The following is a 16,148-nucleotide window of genomic DNA, read 5'->3' as shown; positions in this document are numbered from 1 at the left end:
GAATTCTGGAAGTAAAAGGATGACAAGTGTCCTATATCACTAGTACAGTGAGAGGCACACACCAAGTATCTGTTGCAAGTCACAACTTCCAACTCGGACAGCATAGCTTCGAAACTTATAATTTCCCATCTTATAGAGAGGGAACTGAGGCACTCAGCACGGAATGTCACACAGCTAAAAATGGTGGAATTGGGCTTCACATCTTAGTTGTGCCATGACCTACTATTGCCTTCTAAGTCTAAGAACCGGAACTAAAGTGGCCTCATAGAAGTGACCACAATGAGAAAAGGGAGTTTAGAGCCAGGCCTGTGCAGTCACCCTGGCCCATGGTCCGCTGCTGGCCGGGTGTTGCACCTCGCCTCCCACTGCCTGGACCCATGAGAGATTTTCTGCAGAGTTCAGGCTTGTAAACCAGCAACATGGAACCTTGTGTGGATAACGAACCTGAGAAGTTGGTTCATACTGTCGTTTGAGCTAGGTCCTTCTGCAAAGTTGCTGGTTTTACTCATGACTACCCTCTATTCCTCCTGTGTCCCCAGACTCTCCTCCAGGCTTCATGTTCACGTGTACGCTCACATATGCCCTTCAAAATGCAACCGATAACAGCACATGGTTTTCCTAACTCCCTTAAAAACACATTATTGCCAGGATCCCTCTTCAAAGCCCTTGTCTGGAGGGTCCCTGCCTACACCTAACTACTCACCAAGTATTGTTAAGACCCCAGGAAAAGGCAATGGCCATCTCCTGTAACCACCCACCGAAAACATCTCTAATTTCATGACACTCCAGGAAAATGATCCAAGGTACCAGGAGCTACAGCACGAATACTAATTCTTAACAAAAACCCAGAGTCAGATATTAGGGGGTGAAAGCCGAGAGATCAGAGCAGCGCAGTCAGTCACTAGAGAGACCTTTTACCTCCACGAAATCCTTAGACCCAAAGGGCGATCCTGTTCTCAGGCTGCATCCTCTGACTGACGGCTTCAGACAACATCTCCAGACTGCACTGGGCTCCTGACTCCTCCAGCTTTATATCCCCCTCTCAGTCCAGCCATATTGCTCCACCTTCCTTGTTAATGCTGGATTAAGATGTGTGATCCCAAGTGCTGGGCTCACCTTTGTATGAGCACTGGTTCTCTTTTAGACAGATTCAGGCTCATATAGTCCAGGGTGGCCTTGAACAGAGAGACCCCTCTGCCTCTGTCTCCTGAGTCCTGGGATTAAAGGTGCGCATCACCACTCCCTGGCCTCTAGTATCTGCAATCTGACCTTCAGGCAAGTATTATTTGTTAAGACAAACAAATATTACCACAACTAGCAACCAGGTATCACTCCCTATAGGGGACAGAGGGTCTACAGCACTGAGGGTCAGACTCACAGGGCCACAAAGCATGATGTGGTCTGGACTGTAAGAAGTCTACACAAAGTGAACCTGAAGTTCACTGGACTAAAGAGATTTTAAACCACAAAAGGGCACAGGGCCAGAGACCTATTCCAAAAGGAGGACAAGCCCAGCCCCACTTTTTAATACTAATGAATGCAAGTTTTGAAAAAAAAACCACCGGTGTCCTAATGCACCCTTCAGAAGCCAGAAGCTTTATCATTTTCGTTGAGCTAAAATGGACGAACCTCTTCCTGAAAGCATGAATTTGCTGGCATAAAGAACACTACCACTCCAGAGTTTAAGGGCAGTCATGACAAACATTTTTAATTGGTTTCTGAAAGACATCTCTATGCAAACAAGGTTTTCCTTGAGTAAAGGCTGGGATAGTTGTTACCCAACAACACCATTTATTTTTAAGCTGGGATTGCTGTGCTCCCCACAGGGGCCTTCCGGCTCAGTTGGTTTCTTAAACCTTGCATTCTGCTGCTTTTGATGACTCCAGGGAGACAGAGGCAGGAGGTTCTCTGCAAGTTTCAGGTCAGCCAGGGCTATGGAGCCAGACCTTGTCTCAAGAGATAAAGTCAGCTTTGTATTCTTGTTTCTTTTGTCCTCCAGTTCAACACAGTTTGAGGAACAGTAACAATCCTTTCCCATCTGCTGCTCTGGTCTGGCTAAATTTGAAGGAACTGGGCTATGATTGGGTTAAACGGGTGAGTTCGACAAAACTCCAAGGCCCACAGATCTTCGATTACAGAATGCTTACATTTATTTTTCTCTGATTCGGCGAAACGAACTTCCTTTGGGCATCTGTCCTTACATCTGCCTCTGCTTATGCCTGGGGTTGGTCTTACAGAGGACGAACCAGCGCCCGCGCCTCTTCACCATGTAGCAGTCCCGGCAGCGCTTCTTGAGGACACCCTTGGTCTTGAAGCCCAGAGAGGGCTGCAGGTGCGGCAGGGGGCGGGCCCAGAGAAGCGAGCGCACCTCTGCGCAGGGTCTGGCGCTTGGAAGAGTCCCCAGCAGGAAGGAGGAGAAGACCCGGGGCTTTACTGCGAGGCGACTCAGGTGCAGGAGCGGATCCATGAGCGAAGCCACCGCGCTTCTCACAAGCAGGGCAGCCATGCTGAGGCCAGACCTGTGGGGACAGAAGCGCGGTCACCGGCGGCTGCACGTCGGCCTATCCATCCCTAGGCCCTCCCTTTGCGGGGTTACTTGGAGTCAGAGGTCAGACAGAGCACACTTGCCAGGCTCGCACGCATGGCTCCGCGTCCCCATGTGCCCCGCCTGCGCGCTCCCGGGAAGCCACCAGGACCCCCAGTTCGCACTCCCGGCCATCAGCCACGCGCCTCTGCCTGCCGCCCACGGGACACAGACCCACACCTGGAAACGGGTGCCACCCGCCACGTTCTCCTGCCTACACGGTCTCGAGCGCCCGCTTACCGAAAGCTTCCGCGTCTGCGCAGTAGGGCGGGACGCCAGGGCCGAGAGGATGGCGTGAGTCACGTGGGATCACACGCCCCTTGGAACGGAAGACCCAGGCGCAGGCTTCCGGAGTTACAGTCCTCGCTCCCTAGCCCTCTCTGGTCCTGATCCAGGGTCCTCTAGGCTAGCACTCCCCTGGGGTTGCTGGAACCACTATGGATGGGGAGAACCGGTGCCCACGAGAAGAAGACAAACACTAAGTGCAAAATACAGACTTAGACTGAAAAGGAAACTGCCAGCAGTGAAAAAAAAAAAAATATAAATGTATGATATATAAATATACTTATTATTATACATTTATTCTTATTATAAATGTATAATATATAAATATACTTATTATATATCATACATTTATACTTATAACACATAAATATATTTACAAATTTATTATAAATATACATAAACATATATTTATAAATATATAATATTCATATATGTGTGGCAAAATGTACAGGTTACACGTGTCTACTAAGTGACATCCAGACACACATGGGAAAAGGCCAGGAGAACAGGAACAGACGCTCCTCCAGCTAGTAAGTAAAGTTCCCCATGCCCCCAAACTATGAAAAAGCTTCAAGTGTGGCAAGAGTTTGACCGTGAACTGGCTTCTACAGGTAACTCTCTTATATCCCGGATTTCAGGTGGTTCATAAATCCATCGTATTTTTTGTGTAGGTTGCCATCAAGGCAACCCCTCTGGCTCCCAGTTTCACACTTCACACAAAGTTTGTTCAGCCCATCTCGGTACCTGGTCATGGGAATGCCTTGACCCCAGAGTTCTGTGATTTAAAAATAATGTGGGTCAGAGAGATGGCTTGGGAGTCAAAAGTGCTTGCGATAGAAACTTGTTCAACCCCCAGAACCCTTGTGGAAGAAGAGGCTGACTTCTTCACATGTGCTCGGTGGCACCCATGTGTGTGTGAACCCATGTGTATATGAACACACACACAGTGTAAGACATTTTAAAAAGAGACAAATCGGGGCTGGGGAAATGGCTTTTAGTGAACTGGTTCTCAGCCTTCCTAAAGCTGCAACTCTCTAATACGGTTCCTTATGTTGTGACGACCCCCCAACCATAATTATTTTATTTTCGTTGCTACATTGTAACTATAATTTTGCTATAGTTATGAATCTGATAGGCAGGATATATGATATACAACCCCGTTGTAAAAATTGCTTGACCGCAAAGGGGTGAACCCACAGGTTTAAGATCGTTTGTTTGCTCTGGCAGAAGACCATCATTCTGTTACCAGAACCCACACAGCGACTCAAACCATCTGTAACTCCACTTCCAAGAGATCCTGAGCCTTCTTTCTGGTACCAGGCATCCCCACACATGGCCAGACATAGATGCACTCACTCAGAAACGTACGATAAAAGGAAATAAATCCTTTAAAAACAGGGAGAAAGACAAATCTGCAGAACAGGGCGTGGTGACGTAAGTATGCAATACCAGCAGTCTGAAGTCTAAGGCAGGAAGGTGGTGACACTCACTGGGTTAGCCTGGGTTACATAGCTTAAGGCTAGCCTACGTAATTTAGGTCCACATTTGTTGGGGGCAATTTTCAGCTTTGAAAGGCTTTTGTGTGTGTGTGTGTCCTGTGTCTTACTGCCCTTTCTGGTCATCTTCACTTTGTTTTTAGAATCACTAAGCACAGAAATGCAAGGGCCAGGCCATCAAGTTTCCAGTCCTGGCCGAGGAATCCCAAGCTCATACTAATTTCTGATACTTTCTTGAAATCAGTGACCCACCCCTGCTCTGCGTCTGGGGTCTCCCTCCATCCTGTCCACATCTGAGCAAAGTTGCTCACTCTAAGATCTGACAATGTATGATGTTCTGGCTCAGATTTAAGTGAGACAGGGGAGCCAACACGTTCTCCAAAGTTACAGAGGGCGATTTGCATCTGGTCTCTCTACTTAGAGCTTTACAAGGTTGGTTTTCCAAGCTGGATAAAATCGCCCTCTGTCTAAATGGAAACTTTACTTATTAGCTCCGTGCTGCAAAAAAATGCTCAGCAGGCTCCCTTTCCAGCCCCAACACACACGACCAGGAAAGCTGAGTGCATGTCCTGTGTCTTCTGCTGAACAATCTATTTATTTATTCAATAAATAACATTGAAATGTTGCATTTTCTCCATCGCCATAAAAGCGCACACATCGCATCTGCAATTTCAGTCTCTCCAGTCGTCGCGCAGGAGCAGAATCCGTCGGCCCGGGGACGCCACTTCACCATAGAGCGAAATAAGTTCCGCCAGCGCGGTCCCGCTGCCAGCCTGTGCGCCTGCGTCGGCGCTCCGTACGCCGCGCGGGATCAGGGGTCACCGGCAAGATGGCGGCGGCGTTGACCTTCCGCCGGCTGCTGGCTCTCCCCAGGGCTGCGCGGGCTTTCGGGGTGCGAGTGTCCTCGAGTGGGGAGAAGATCACGCATACCGGCCAGGTAACGGCCGCCGCCGCTGCGCCTGGAGCCCGAGACTGACCGTGGCAGGGCGCCTAGCAAGGTGTGCTTCTGCCAGGCGCGCACGCAGCCCTTGCTGGGCTCACCTTGGTGTGCAGCCCGCAGCCTGGCTCTGACTGAAGCTGTGACTTCCTGGGAGTCGGTGTTCACTCATTCTTTGGGTCGTGTCCTTGTATTGAGGTCCATGTTTTAGCAATAGGGTATAAAGCAATCCTAACGCTCAATATAACGGCGAACAAACAATCAAAGGAGGAGGCGGCGGAAAGGAGCACTGTCTCCTGAAGTGTCGCCTTTTGGAATGGGCTGTCTGTGAAGGCAGGGGCTTGTCTCCAGTCTGCACTCCTGGCCGTCATTCCTGCGGGGATTTCTTCAGCATAAGTACGCTGCCTCTTGGTGGGTCTGCTCATTAATGACTGAAGGCCACAGCGAACATTGCCCTGTAGTGTTTGGGATCAATATTATGTGACTTCACTCAAAATTCAGTTGTAAAAGTAATAGATTTTTTTTTCTTTTTACAGGTTTATGATGAAAAAGACTACAGGAGGATTCGGTTTGTAGATCGTCAGAAAGAGGTAAGTGATAAAAGGGATAAGAATTCATAAAACATAAGCAGGTTGAACAACTCTAATGAAATGTCTGAAGTGAATTCTGCACCTGTCTAGGGGTGGGTTGTAGTGAAAACACAGGTGCAGTGACGGTGTACATATAAATACCTTCAAGCACTATATAAGGCATTAAGAAACAAGTGGTTTTCACGTTTGTACTTGGACCCATCTTTGCTGTGGCTCGTGTATAAGCAGATATCCTCAAATCTGAGGTATTGACTGGTCCCAGGCTTCTCGTGGAGCTGGTATTTAGTGTGTGCCGGTTTAACATGGAAGAACTAAAGAAATTCTCACAGATCCTAAGCGTCCTAGAGACCCGGGGCCCTAGATGTAAATGTGTAAACTCCCCGCACCCCTCAGAATGCACAGCACCCTATAACAGTAGTTCAGGTGTCTGTAGCATCATCTGTTTTCAGTCCGGTTCCTGTCCTAATGGTTCTATTCCTGTGACAAAACACCATGATCCAAAGCAGCTTGGGGAGGAAAGGCTTTATTTCACTCTGTAACTCTCAGATCACATTCCTGAGGGAAGTCAGGGCAGGAGCTGAAAGAGACCATGGAGGAATGCTGCCTACTGGCTTGGTTTGTTCAGCCTGTTTTCTTTGGGCACCCAGAACCACTAGTCATTCTAGAGGTGGCACTGCCCACAGTGAGCTGGACCCTTCCATATCAGTCATCAAGAAAATGCCTACACAGACCTGCCTACAGGCCAGTCCTATGGGGGCGTTTTCTCTATTGCATCGTTCTTCACAGATGACCCAAACATATGTCAAGTTGATATAAAACTAGCCAGTATAGTACCTCCTACATTAAAAGAAGACACACCATTAAAATTTACTGTTCTGATGACTTATTGAGGTAAGATTTTTATAGTTTTCATCAAATAGATTGTGCTATGCTCTCCCAGGATAACTTGGGTAGATTCAGTCCCCTACACAGGGAAAGGTCATTTAGTTCGTACCAGTATGACTGCTGCTAGGGTTGGCCTCTGCCCTGCCTACGTAGCCTAAGTAAGTTTCTCTGTATCTCCTGTGTCTAAGTGTCTGGACTCTTCCTTCTGATATGGTAGTTCACACTGTTCTCCACGGTTCCAGAGGTGTTTGTCTTTCATGTCTGCCTTCAGTCATGCTCCTTTCCTCTGTAGTCAGCTTGATTCTTTTTGTTCTACCATAGCTGTCTCCAAATCAGAGTTTCCCTGCCCTCTCTGATTTAGGCTACATTGTCCCAGTGTCTAGTTTTTGACTTCTGCTTTGTAGCAAATATACTTGCTATGCATTGGTTAATTGTGAATTCATATCCCCAACTTTTAGCTAGTATCCTTTTGCGTCTAATGACTTAAGAGGCAGAGAATTTTGTGTTTTTTGATTCCTTGTTTATACTGCTTGGATGTCATAAGGATCCTGAGGTCCACTCAAGGTTCAGTGAAAGAATGCTAGGATTTGTTCTGATGTCTACTGGGGGTGGGGGTAGTGGGGCGAGAGAGAGAGAGAGAGAGAGAGAGAGAGAGAGAGGGGGGGGGGGAGGTCTTCATTAAGTAGGTAGAAGCCAGTGAACTTATATACTAACACAGGCTTCAGGGTGAATAGCATAGGCTACTACTTCTCAAGTTCAGTTTTCTCATTTGTAACTTTGAATATTTTTCATAGTGAGTATTTGCCATTATAGGTGTCCTTGAATTGCCTTGGGAGTAGCATAAGGCAACTTCTGCTCCTAGTGTGGCAGACAGATCTCTCTATTTACCATTGGATGCTACTGTATTCCTCGTTATTGTGGTCTTTGCCTGCATTCCTGCCTGCAGTCCTCCAGTGTGGTGTCTCACATGCTCCCCCTTCCCTCAGTCCTCTAGTGTGGGGCTTTGCATCAATAAGCACATGATGTTGAGGACAGGACAGTTCCTGAAGGTTATTTTCTGCAGTTAGGTGTATAGATGAGACATTGGCAGTTGGACACTGCTGCATGTTGAGAGGATAGGCAGGCCCAGTGGCTCTTACTTTGCACTGGAGATTGGCCGTGGAGGTGCAGCATTTAAACTCAGGTGTCCTGGGTGTTAACAGATGTGCTCCTGAGTGTGTGGCTGCACTCTATCCTCACTCTGCAGGGCTGAGGGCCAAGCAGGTGAGAAGTAGATGTATCCTGACTCTCGGAGCCTGGTCCCTAGCTTCACTGCCTTTGTGTTTTCTGGCTGGCCTGGTAGAGGGTCCCAGGGAAGAGTTTAAAGATGAACTGAGACAGTAGAGGCAGTGTGGGTGGGTGGAGCACTGTGCTAGCTTAGAGCTTACTTGGCCAGTGTGGTGGGTGGGGCACTGTGCTAGCGTGCAGCTGACTTAGCCCTGTCCTCCCCAATGATGGTATTCTAACCACTTTTGTCTTGGTGCCTTGTCCTGGCTCAGCACTGTGTGCGTCTGGGCACATATCTGTGTGGCAGACTCTTGTTTGCTGGGTGAGGAGGCATCTGCTTAGGCATTCTTTCTCTAAACACAAATTCCCTGTGCGTGAGTAATTTAAAAATATTTATTTTAGTCTTAGCATTTTTTTTGAAAGTAATTTTATTAAATTATAAAAAGTTTCCATTTACGCCCCTCCTCCCAACGCCCTCCCACTCCCTCCCTCCCTCCCTCTCCTCCTCCCTCTTTGTCCCCAAGGGCAGTCAGGGTCTCCTGCCCTGTGGGAAGTCCAAGTTCCTCCCCCCTCCCTCCAGGTCCAGGAAGGTGAGCATCCAAACAGACTGGATCCCAAAAATCCAGTATATGCAGAGGAAACCGGATTTTCTGAATGTGGCTGGCCTGCAGTCTTTCTGAGAAGCCATTGACAATGACACTGGGACTGGTTTCCTCTGCATATACTGGATTTTTGGGATCCAGTCTGTTTGGATGCTCACCTTCTTAGCATTTTTTTTAAAAACCTTTTAGCAGTACTGGGCTGGAACTCAGGCCCCATATGTACCAGGTAAGCATTATATCTCTGAACTGTTCCCTTAAAAGACTACTGTAGAGCCCTGTAGGCCTGCAAAAGGTGTGAGTCTTGTGTACCCCTTCCTGATCGCTGTGCCGGCCTTACAGAGTTGGTGAACCTTGGATAACTCGCTCAGCTCTGTGTTTGGAGAGTGCTCCCCTACCCCAGATGCTGCATGTTCTGGGTTTGCACAAGTGTGTGGTTCTTTCCCCTGAGCGTTCTTTGGGTGTTTCCCTTGGTCAGAGTTTCTTCAGTCATAGGTTAGGAAATGAGCTGTATCTGGGTTTTTGTCTGAGAACTGTGGGTATCAGGATGCTGGACGGTTAGACCAGATCTACAAGAAGGCTAGGAAGCGCTCAGGAGAATCCTGACTGGCCATGACAAAGGAGCCAGGGTCTAGGTCTGTGATGCATGGTCATCCTGAGAGGATGCTGCATCTATGCCACCTGTCCTTGCCCTGTAAGAAAGGCCAGAAGTCAGGTCTACTAATCTGGGGCAGGTGTACCTTGGGATCCCTGAATGCTGCATTTGGGCCACCTGACCTTGCCCTGTAAGAAAGGCCAGAAGTCACATCTAGTGATCTGGAGCAGGTGTACCTTGGAATCCCTGAATGAAGAAGAGGCAGAGCACTTTGTTACGTGATTGTCAGGCGCACGCTGAGGACAGATAATCCTGTGGAGGGATGTGGTAACAGCAGCCTTGTCCACAGTTGAGGACTTTTCGTGTTACTGGTGTCTCTGGTGTCATATTCTGGGCTGCCAGGCTAGTGTGCTTCTTCCTGCAGAGCTCAGGTCTTCACCTCTGGGGCTGGTGGCCACCCAGTGGTCACAGACAAGGACAGCACGGAAAGTGCCAGGGAGCCCTTGCTTCTCTTAACTGCCTCTGCCCTCACCCTTGGAAGGCGCTGTCACTTGCAGTTTGAAACTAAGCAGTTGGGCAGAGTATAGGACACCTGGAGATGGGGTCTGCTGTGCATAGGTATGTGCTGATTTTCTGTTGTCAAGGTCGAGAAGCAGACCTTGTAAGGGACATACTCTCCTCAGAGCTATGACTGAGTAACATCTGAGTTTAGGAGGCTGTAACCTATCATAATTCTGGTTATAAGTCAGGATCTCAGAGGATGGTATGTTTTATAAATTCATAACCCCCACCTGAAGCCAATGGTTGCAACCTTTTCTCCAAGGCAACAGGAAATTTCAACAGCTCAGGACAAGGCTGGATGTCATATATACAAGATGGAGACTGCCGTAAGCACTTCTCCAGGTATGCCTGTGGTTTACAGGCTGCACACATATGTACATACATTGTCTGAATGATAATTGAACAAGCTTTGAGTTTATTTTACACTGATACCTTCTCTCCATGGAGCCCACATCTCACAGCCTGGGATAGTCACCAGGGTCACTGCTTCAATTATGCATCAATCTTGATGTATTTCATAGTATCCTGCTTTATCTTTAATAATTTGGTCTTGGTTTGAAATAAAGGAATGTATTTTCTGTAGGAAACCAGATCATAGACAAATGAACTTAAACCTGAGTGAACTTCAGCTAAGCCAGTTGGCCATCGAGAAGAAAATGAAATGGTGACTCTTGAGTTTTAACTCATCTCTGTGTAAAGGACACACTTCACAGTGTTGGACGGTTGAGGCACTGTGACAAGTCTTTGACAGTTCTCCCGGGGCTCAAAGGGGGCAGAGCCTGGTTGAACACAGTGCAAATTTGGCATGTTGTTGGAGTGCTTACCACCTGGGCTCTTTGTATTCCTGTCTTGAACCAAGTTCCAAGAAGCAGATGTTAATCCTGGGAGGTCAGGGTGCCCTGGAGTAGTGATTAAATGAAAGGAGGGCAGGCACTTGTCAATCACCAGCGTGGAGGTGTCAGCTGTCCTTCCCACAAGGAGACGGCTAGGCTTTGCAACTGCCTTGATGAATTCCTGAGCGTTTGTTAGTGCGGCCTTTGTGACATGCTGTCACCTCACAGACTCATAGGACTCACACCGTGGGGCTTCATTCGTATGGTCGCTGCCTTTTCCCACACGGAGTGCATAGAACAGAGGCTTTTCCTAGCTGTTCTAGGTGCAGGTGTCAAGGAGCTGCCTGCCTGTCAGAGGGACTGATCACAGTGGAGTGTGCTCATGGGGGACACTGTTACAGAGAACTGATTACGGGGCTGTGTTATGGAGGACTTTCTTCCTGGGGGGCTGTGTTCGCAGAGGACTGTGTTCATGGATGACTGTATATGGGGAGCATGGAACCACTGTTGGAGAACATGCCTAATGTCTTTTTGCTGCAGCTTGCCACCATTTCCAATGTCTTCCATAGTGTTTACAGAGCTGAACCTCAAAGTAGAGGCTTACCAAGGGGTAATCTATAATTCATAATGTGCCCTCAGGACATCCAACCTTTTCCAGATGTGCCTGTTTCTGTGTGTGGGTCTCAGGCATCTGAGAGGGACCAGCATCCTGTTTTTATGGCAGTGGTGTCTCCCCTGCACTCCTTTCTGAGTCAGATTTGGAGACCTCACACCAAGCTTCACACTCCCCCATTCCCTGTCTATACCCCAGGGAGTGCAGGGACTGAGCAGCCTCTGGTTCCAGAAGTGAATGGCTTTTTTGATGGATATTAAGGCTATTCTGCTGAGATTCAAAATGGGAGATGCTGGGTAGCACATCCAGGAAGCTGAGTAGTGGCCCAGACCTTCCATGTTCATAGCCAAAATCACTTCAGAAGTGGCTGATCCATGGCTTCAAAAAACTGCTGGAGAAGGGAGGACAGAATCCTGCTCACAGAAGGGATTCAGGGTCTGCTTGCAGGCCTGGTGTGCTTAGAGGTCATGTGTACACAGTCAGAACAGATTGTATCTCTCAGATATTGTGCAGTTCTCTGTGTGCAAGATATTGGGGCTCAAGGGTGCAGCTTTGGAGTATTACCACCTTAGATTTTGGGGTTCTAGGGTGCAGTTTAGAATATTACCACCTTAGATTTTGGGGTTCTAGGGTGCAGTTTAGAATATTACCCCCTAGATGTTGGGGTTCTAGGGTACAGTTCAGAATATTACCCCCTAGATGTTAGGATTCTAGGGTGCAGTTTTGGAGTATTGCCATCCTAGATGTTGGGGTTCTAGGGTGCAGCTTTGGAGTATTACCACCCTAGATGTTAGGATTCTAGGGTGCAGTTTTGGAGTATTGCCATCCTAGATGTTGGGGTTCTAGGGTGCAGCTTTGGAGTATTACCACCCTAGATGTTGGGGTTCTAGGGTGCTGTTTTGGAGTATTACCACCCAAGATGTTGGGGTTCTAGGGTACAGTTCAGAATATTACCACCCTAGATGTTGGGGTTCTAGGGTGCTGTTTTGGAGTATTGCCACCCCTTCTCTTTCTGAAAGTGAGCTGTGAGGCAGTCTGATATAGCCATAGCCCTGCCAGTCTCTGGACTTTGCCCCATGGGTTCCATGCTTGGATGTTTGAGGCATTTTGAACCATAAGGATTTAGTGAAGTGGGAAGGAATAGTGTAATGGTTCCCTTTCCCCATTTGGTAGGCTTCTCCTGTCCACAGTGGTGAACTGAGGTAATGTCGAGACACACAGTATGGCCTTTGCTCTGTTCTGTCAGCATGTGGTCCCAATATCCAGATAGTCTGGAAACAAGTATTGAATCTGAATTTAGAACAATTAAGTCTTAGAACACACTGATCTTCAGAACATGTGATCATGCAACAGAATCACACCTAGAAATGACAGTAAATCCTTTAACTGATATGCTTAACTGTGTTAGGTATTTTAAAATGTATAGCTTGACTCAGTCCTGTATCAGTCATGAGGGGACAGCTCTAGGACAGCTCAGTACTGAGCAGATAAGTGATGCTTCTGAATGGTGGCCAGCCTCATGGTGGATAGGCATGGTTCCGGTGTGTTTGTGCCCGGCACACAGGAACCGTGCCCAGGAAATACATGCTGTGGACATGCAGGCACACTGGAAATACACTAGTTACAGGGCATTTTTCAAGTGGGCAGAAGTAAGCTCTTGCTGAAAGTGTACAACATGATTAGGAAGTGGCCACTTGGTTCTGGCCTGGTAGTCAACCTGGTCGGTATCCACTAGTGAAGTAAAAGTCCTAGCTGTGAGGAAACCTGTTAAGAGACACTAGACATGCCAGTCACTGCTCAGTAATCGACTAGTCGAGAGAGACCAGAGGGAAGGGTAATGAGTTGTTGAAGGACATCGTATGCATCACTAAGTGACAATGCCTCTGACCTCTGTTCATAAAATGATCCCGGAAGAGTAGGACCCAGTCAAACCACTATTCATAAAGGAGCGAAGTGTTCACAGAACACCAGGCCCTGACTGTTTCGTGGGTGGATTCTCTAGGGCCCTTAGGTCTCCAGTGATCCAGTACTGTTGATTTGTTTATGAATAGAGAGCATGGTGGAAAACTTCGGATGTTTGCCTTGTGAACACAGACAAACCATGTTGGAGGGGCATCTGGTATTGACAGACATGGGACTCCAGAAGGGCACATGACCCCAGCAGTGAGTGACTGTGAGAATCAAACTCAAGAAAACTCTAGTTACAAAGAGAAACAGGGTGTGGAGATGCCACAACAAAGAGCCACCATAACCTCATACAGCCCTGGGCCTGGGGAAACAGTGGTATGGGATGGGGCTTTTGTCTTCCGGACAAGCCTGTGATGCTGTTACACCGTGTTTCATGTGGGGGAAAGATGACACATTACTGTTACTTGAAGTCACATTCTTAGGAAATGCACATGACATGGCCCAGGCCATGTGACCATCTGTACTCTCTGTTGGGTTTGGGAGAAGTGTGGATGCCTGTGGGGAGAAAGGATAAGGGACAGAGCAGGTGACACAGAACGAGCCCACGTCTTAGCAGTTCCTGAATCCAAGGAGGAAACAAAGAGGGGGATTGACCTTGTTCCAAATCTGAAGTTTAGGATTATCTTCCATTGCAAGAGTACATGGTATGTACCTACCTGTGCTTTGAAGGACCTTAGTGCTCATTTTGAGTGACGTTCTATTGATTTCGTGAATTTGGATGGATACATAGCTTGTATGAAATTATGAAGATCTTGTTTGTGCTTCTTCCATCTTAGGTGAATGAGAACTTTGCCATCGATTTGATAGCAGAGCAGCCTGTGAATGAGGTGGACCATCGGATCATAGCCTGCGATGGCGGTGGTGGTGCCCTGGGCCACCCCAAGGTGTACATAAATTTGGTATGGAGCTAAGCAACCTGCTGTTTCTTGATGCTCACCTTCCCTCCCATCCACTGCCCTGGCTCTCCGGGTGTCCTCACCATGCATGGGGTGGACCCAGATAACAGCCACAGCCCGAAGTCTCGTGTTTCTCTGCCTCGTATTTTCACGGGCATTTCTGGTTGACACTGTATTTCAAGTTCAGCCTGGTTCAGTGTGCTGTCTAATTGGGATTTGAGGTAAATTATAAAAGTATGAGATATTTCCTTTTGAATCTTTTCAGGACAAAGAAACAAAAACGGGGACGTGTGGCTACTGTGGCCTGCAATTCAAGCAGCACCCTCATTAGCATGGGCTGTGTTCTGGTCCTCTGACACCTGTGCAACATCCATCTCCACGTTAGGTATTTAGGTGTGAGGTCACTGCTCTATGAACGGTGTCCCTTCTTATGAATAAAAGATGCTACCATCGTGGACAATGAAGTGTTTGTTCCTTTCACAGTGTGAGCTTCCGGAAATGAATGCTCTTGTAGCAAACAAGGGCAGGAGCGGCTACCCCTCTAGTACTGGCTGCTGCACGTGGGTACCAGGCACTTCCTCAACTCTTCTCATGTGGGCTGACCAGAGAAATGGCCAAGTGAAGGATCAGCGAGAGGAGAGGATCACTTCCGCCTTGTATGCCCACACCATGTGACCAAGTCTGAGTGGCCTCAGTCTGTGTGGCAGAGCTGTACCCTCACCTCAGGTCAGGGTCCTCCCTCCTCATCCTTACCCCAGCAGAGCATCTTCAGACCCTGTTGGAAGGCATTTATGGTTACAGATCCAGTGAAAGGTGTGCTGTATACTAACTCAGGGTTGTAGTGCAGCAGTATGGCACCAATAACAGTAGCTGGCTGGAAAGGCGTTCACAAGGATGAGGATGCTCCCGAGGGAGGAGGTGGGGGCCCCAGAGAGATGTTTGCATTGGTTGAGGTTCTTTTGCTCTGTCTGTACACTGATCATGTAGTCCAGGAAAAGCTTTGCAGTGCCGGCTGTCCTGGACCTCTGGGCGCCCAAGGCCCCGTAGCTGAATGGCCAACCTAGAGGCTTCCAGTTCCAGGCTTTAGAAGCCAGAGGCAGAGGTCTAAGTAGTCAAAGGAAGGACCATGTTTGTACAGTCTTCTCCTTCTAGCCTGTTTGGACATAGCTGCAGGACCATCCAGGGATCATGGAGACTTTTGAAATAGCGGCAAAAGCAGCCTTCCGGAGCTGGAGTTGGGCTTTGCCAGCAAAACTGTACTTGTCGTGTAGTTCCTCTCCATGGTACATGCTGCTTTGAGAATATCATGGTCATGCACGCAGACTGAGGTCTGTGAACTGATTGTATGAGCACCATAGGGCAACCCACATACTCCCAAAGTTTGATCAGTGAGAGGGCTTGCTGAGAGAACATACCAGCTCCTAGCCAACACACAGACAGGGTGTTAGAATGAGCACTGTGCAAAGAATGAATGTCTTCCCTCAGAACAGGAACTTCTGACTCAGGCAGTTTGACTCCAAGTCGCTGGAGACTGAAAGCAGTTGCCAGCAGCTGTTCTCACATCTGACAGATCAGACTTCAAGGTCACTAGACAGGAAAATGTCCTCACGCATGTGGGACCGGGTGGCTCAAGCCTGAGGTGACATCTCAGAACTTTACTTCTTTTCAAGACAGAAAAGTCACATGCAAGCTGGAGGAAATGTTGGAAGTTCACATGGCAAAAACAGTTTCTGGTCTTGCATGACATCGGTTGACATGAAAGGTTGACATGAGGGAAGTAGTGAAGGCACAGAGAGAAACAGGCCAGCGCGTGTGAGAGGACACGGATCTAGTCTCTGTAGCAAGCTGGCATCAGATCGCACTGTGAGTTATATACCTGAATGGACAGGTTTTAATTTGGAATTTATCTTGAGTTACGATGACTACGTATGAAGACTTACATAAAAGTCTATTTGTGGAGGACTATTGGCAATGGGCCAATCGTATAAAACTGTCCTGATTAGATTCCTTTGCTAATTCAATGATACAAAGGCATATAAA

General features: G+C 47.9%; 2 protein-coding genes across 4 annotated transcripts; one reads left to right on the top strand and one right to left on the bottom strand.

Annotated features, from left to right (window-relative positions):
- Nucleotides 1-1,681: 1,681 nt before the first annotated feature.
- Nucleotides 1,682-2,902, bottom strand: Mrpl36 (mitochondrial ribosomal protein L36). 2 transcript variants are annotated; one of them, XM_087897027.1, is made up of 2 exons: nt 2,825-2,902; nt 1,682-2,519 (listed from the first exon to the last, which is right to left on the bottom strand). In XM_087897027.1, the coding sequence occupies exon 2, from the start codon at nt 2,504-2,506 to the stop codon at nt 2,198-2,200; it is 309 nt and encodes a 102-aa protein (XP_087753153.1). In that variant the 5' UTR covers nt 2,507-2,519; nt 2,825-2,902; the 3' UTR covers nt 1,682-2,197. The 2 variants fall into 2 exon arrangements, with proteins under 2 accessions (XP_087753153.1, XP_087753152.1); XM_087897026.1 differs by having other exon boundaries at nt 2,765-2,838.
- Nucleotides 2,903-5,145: 2,243 nt separating this feature from the next.
- Ndufs6 (NADH:ubiquinone oxidoreductase subunit S6) lies at nt 5,146-14,568 on the top strand. 2 transcript variants are annotated; one of them, XM_085676568.2, is made up of 4 exons: nt 5,146-5,302; nt 5,839-5,892; nt 13,989-14,111; nt 14,381-14,568. In XM_085676568.2, exons 1-4 carry the CDS (start codon nt 5,195-5,197, stop codon nt 14,462-14,464), a joined length of 369 nt encoding a protein of 122 aa, XP_085532694.2. In that variant the 5' UTR covers nt 5,146-5,194; the 3' UTR covers nt 14,465-14,568. The 2 variants fall into 2 exon arrangements, with proteins under 2 accessions (XP_085532694.2, XP_048314764.3); XM_048458807.3 differs by having other exon boundaries at nt 5,148-5,302; nt 14,374-14,568.
- Nucleotides 14,569-16,148: the final 1,580 nt, after the last annotated feature.

The sequence above is a fragment of the Myodes glareolus genome, chromosome 15 (assembly GCF_982192425.1).
Source record: "Myodes glareolus chromosome 15, mMyoGla1.1, whole genome shotgun sequence".
NCBI classification, from domain to species: Eukaryota; Metazoa; Chordata; class Mammalia; order Rodentia; family Cricetidae; genus Myodes; species Myodes glareolus.
This window is presented reverse-complemented; position numbering and strand designations above follow the sequence as displayed.

Excerpts from the sequence above, each read along its gene's own strand:
- Mrpl36 (XM_087897027.1), bottom strand. The coding sequence starts at position 2,506 with ATGGCTGCCCTGCTTGTGAGAAGCGCGGTGGCTTCGCTCATGGATCCG.
- Ndufs6 (XM_085676568.2), top strand. The coding sequence starts at position 5,195 with ATGGCGGCGGCGTTGACCTTCCGCCGGCTGCTGGCTCTCCCCAGGGCT. Across the intron at positions 5,303-5,838 it reads AGATCACGCATACCGGCCAG|GTTTATGATGAAAAAGACTA; the intron begins GTAACGGCCGCC and ends TTCTTTTTACAG. Across the intron at positions 5,893-13,988 it reads TTGTAGATCGTCAGAAAGAG|GTGAATGAGAACTTTGCCAT; the intron begins GTAAGTGATAAA and ends CTTCCATCTTAG.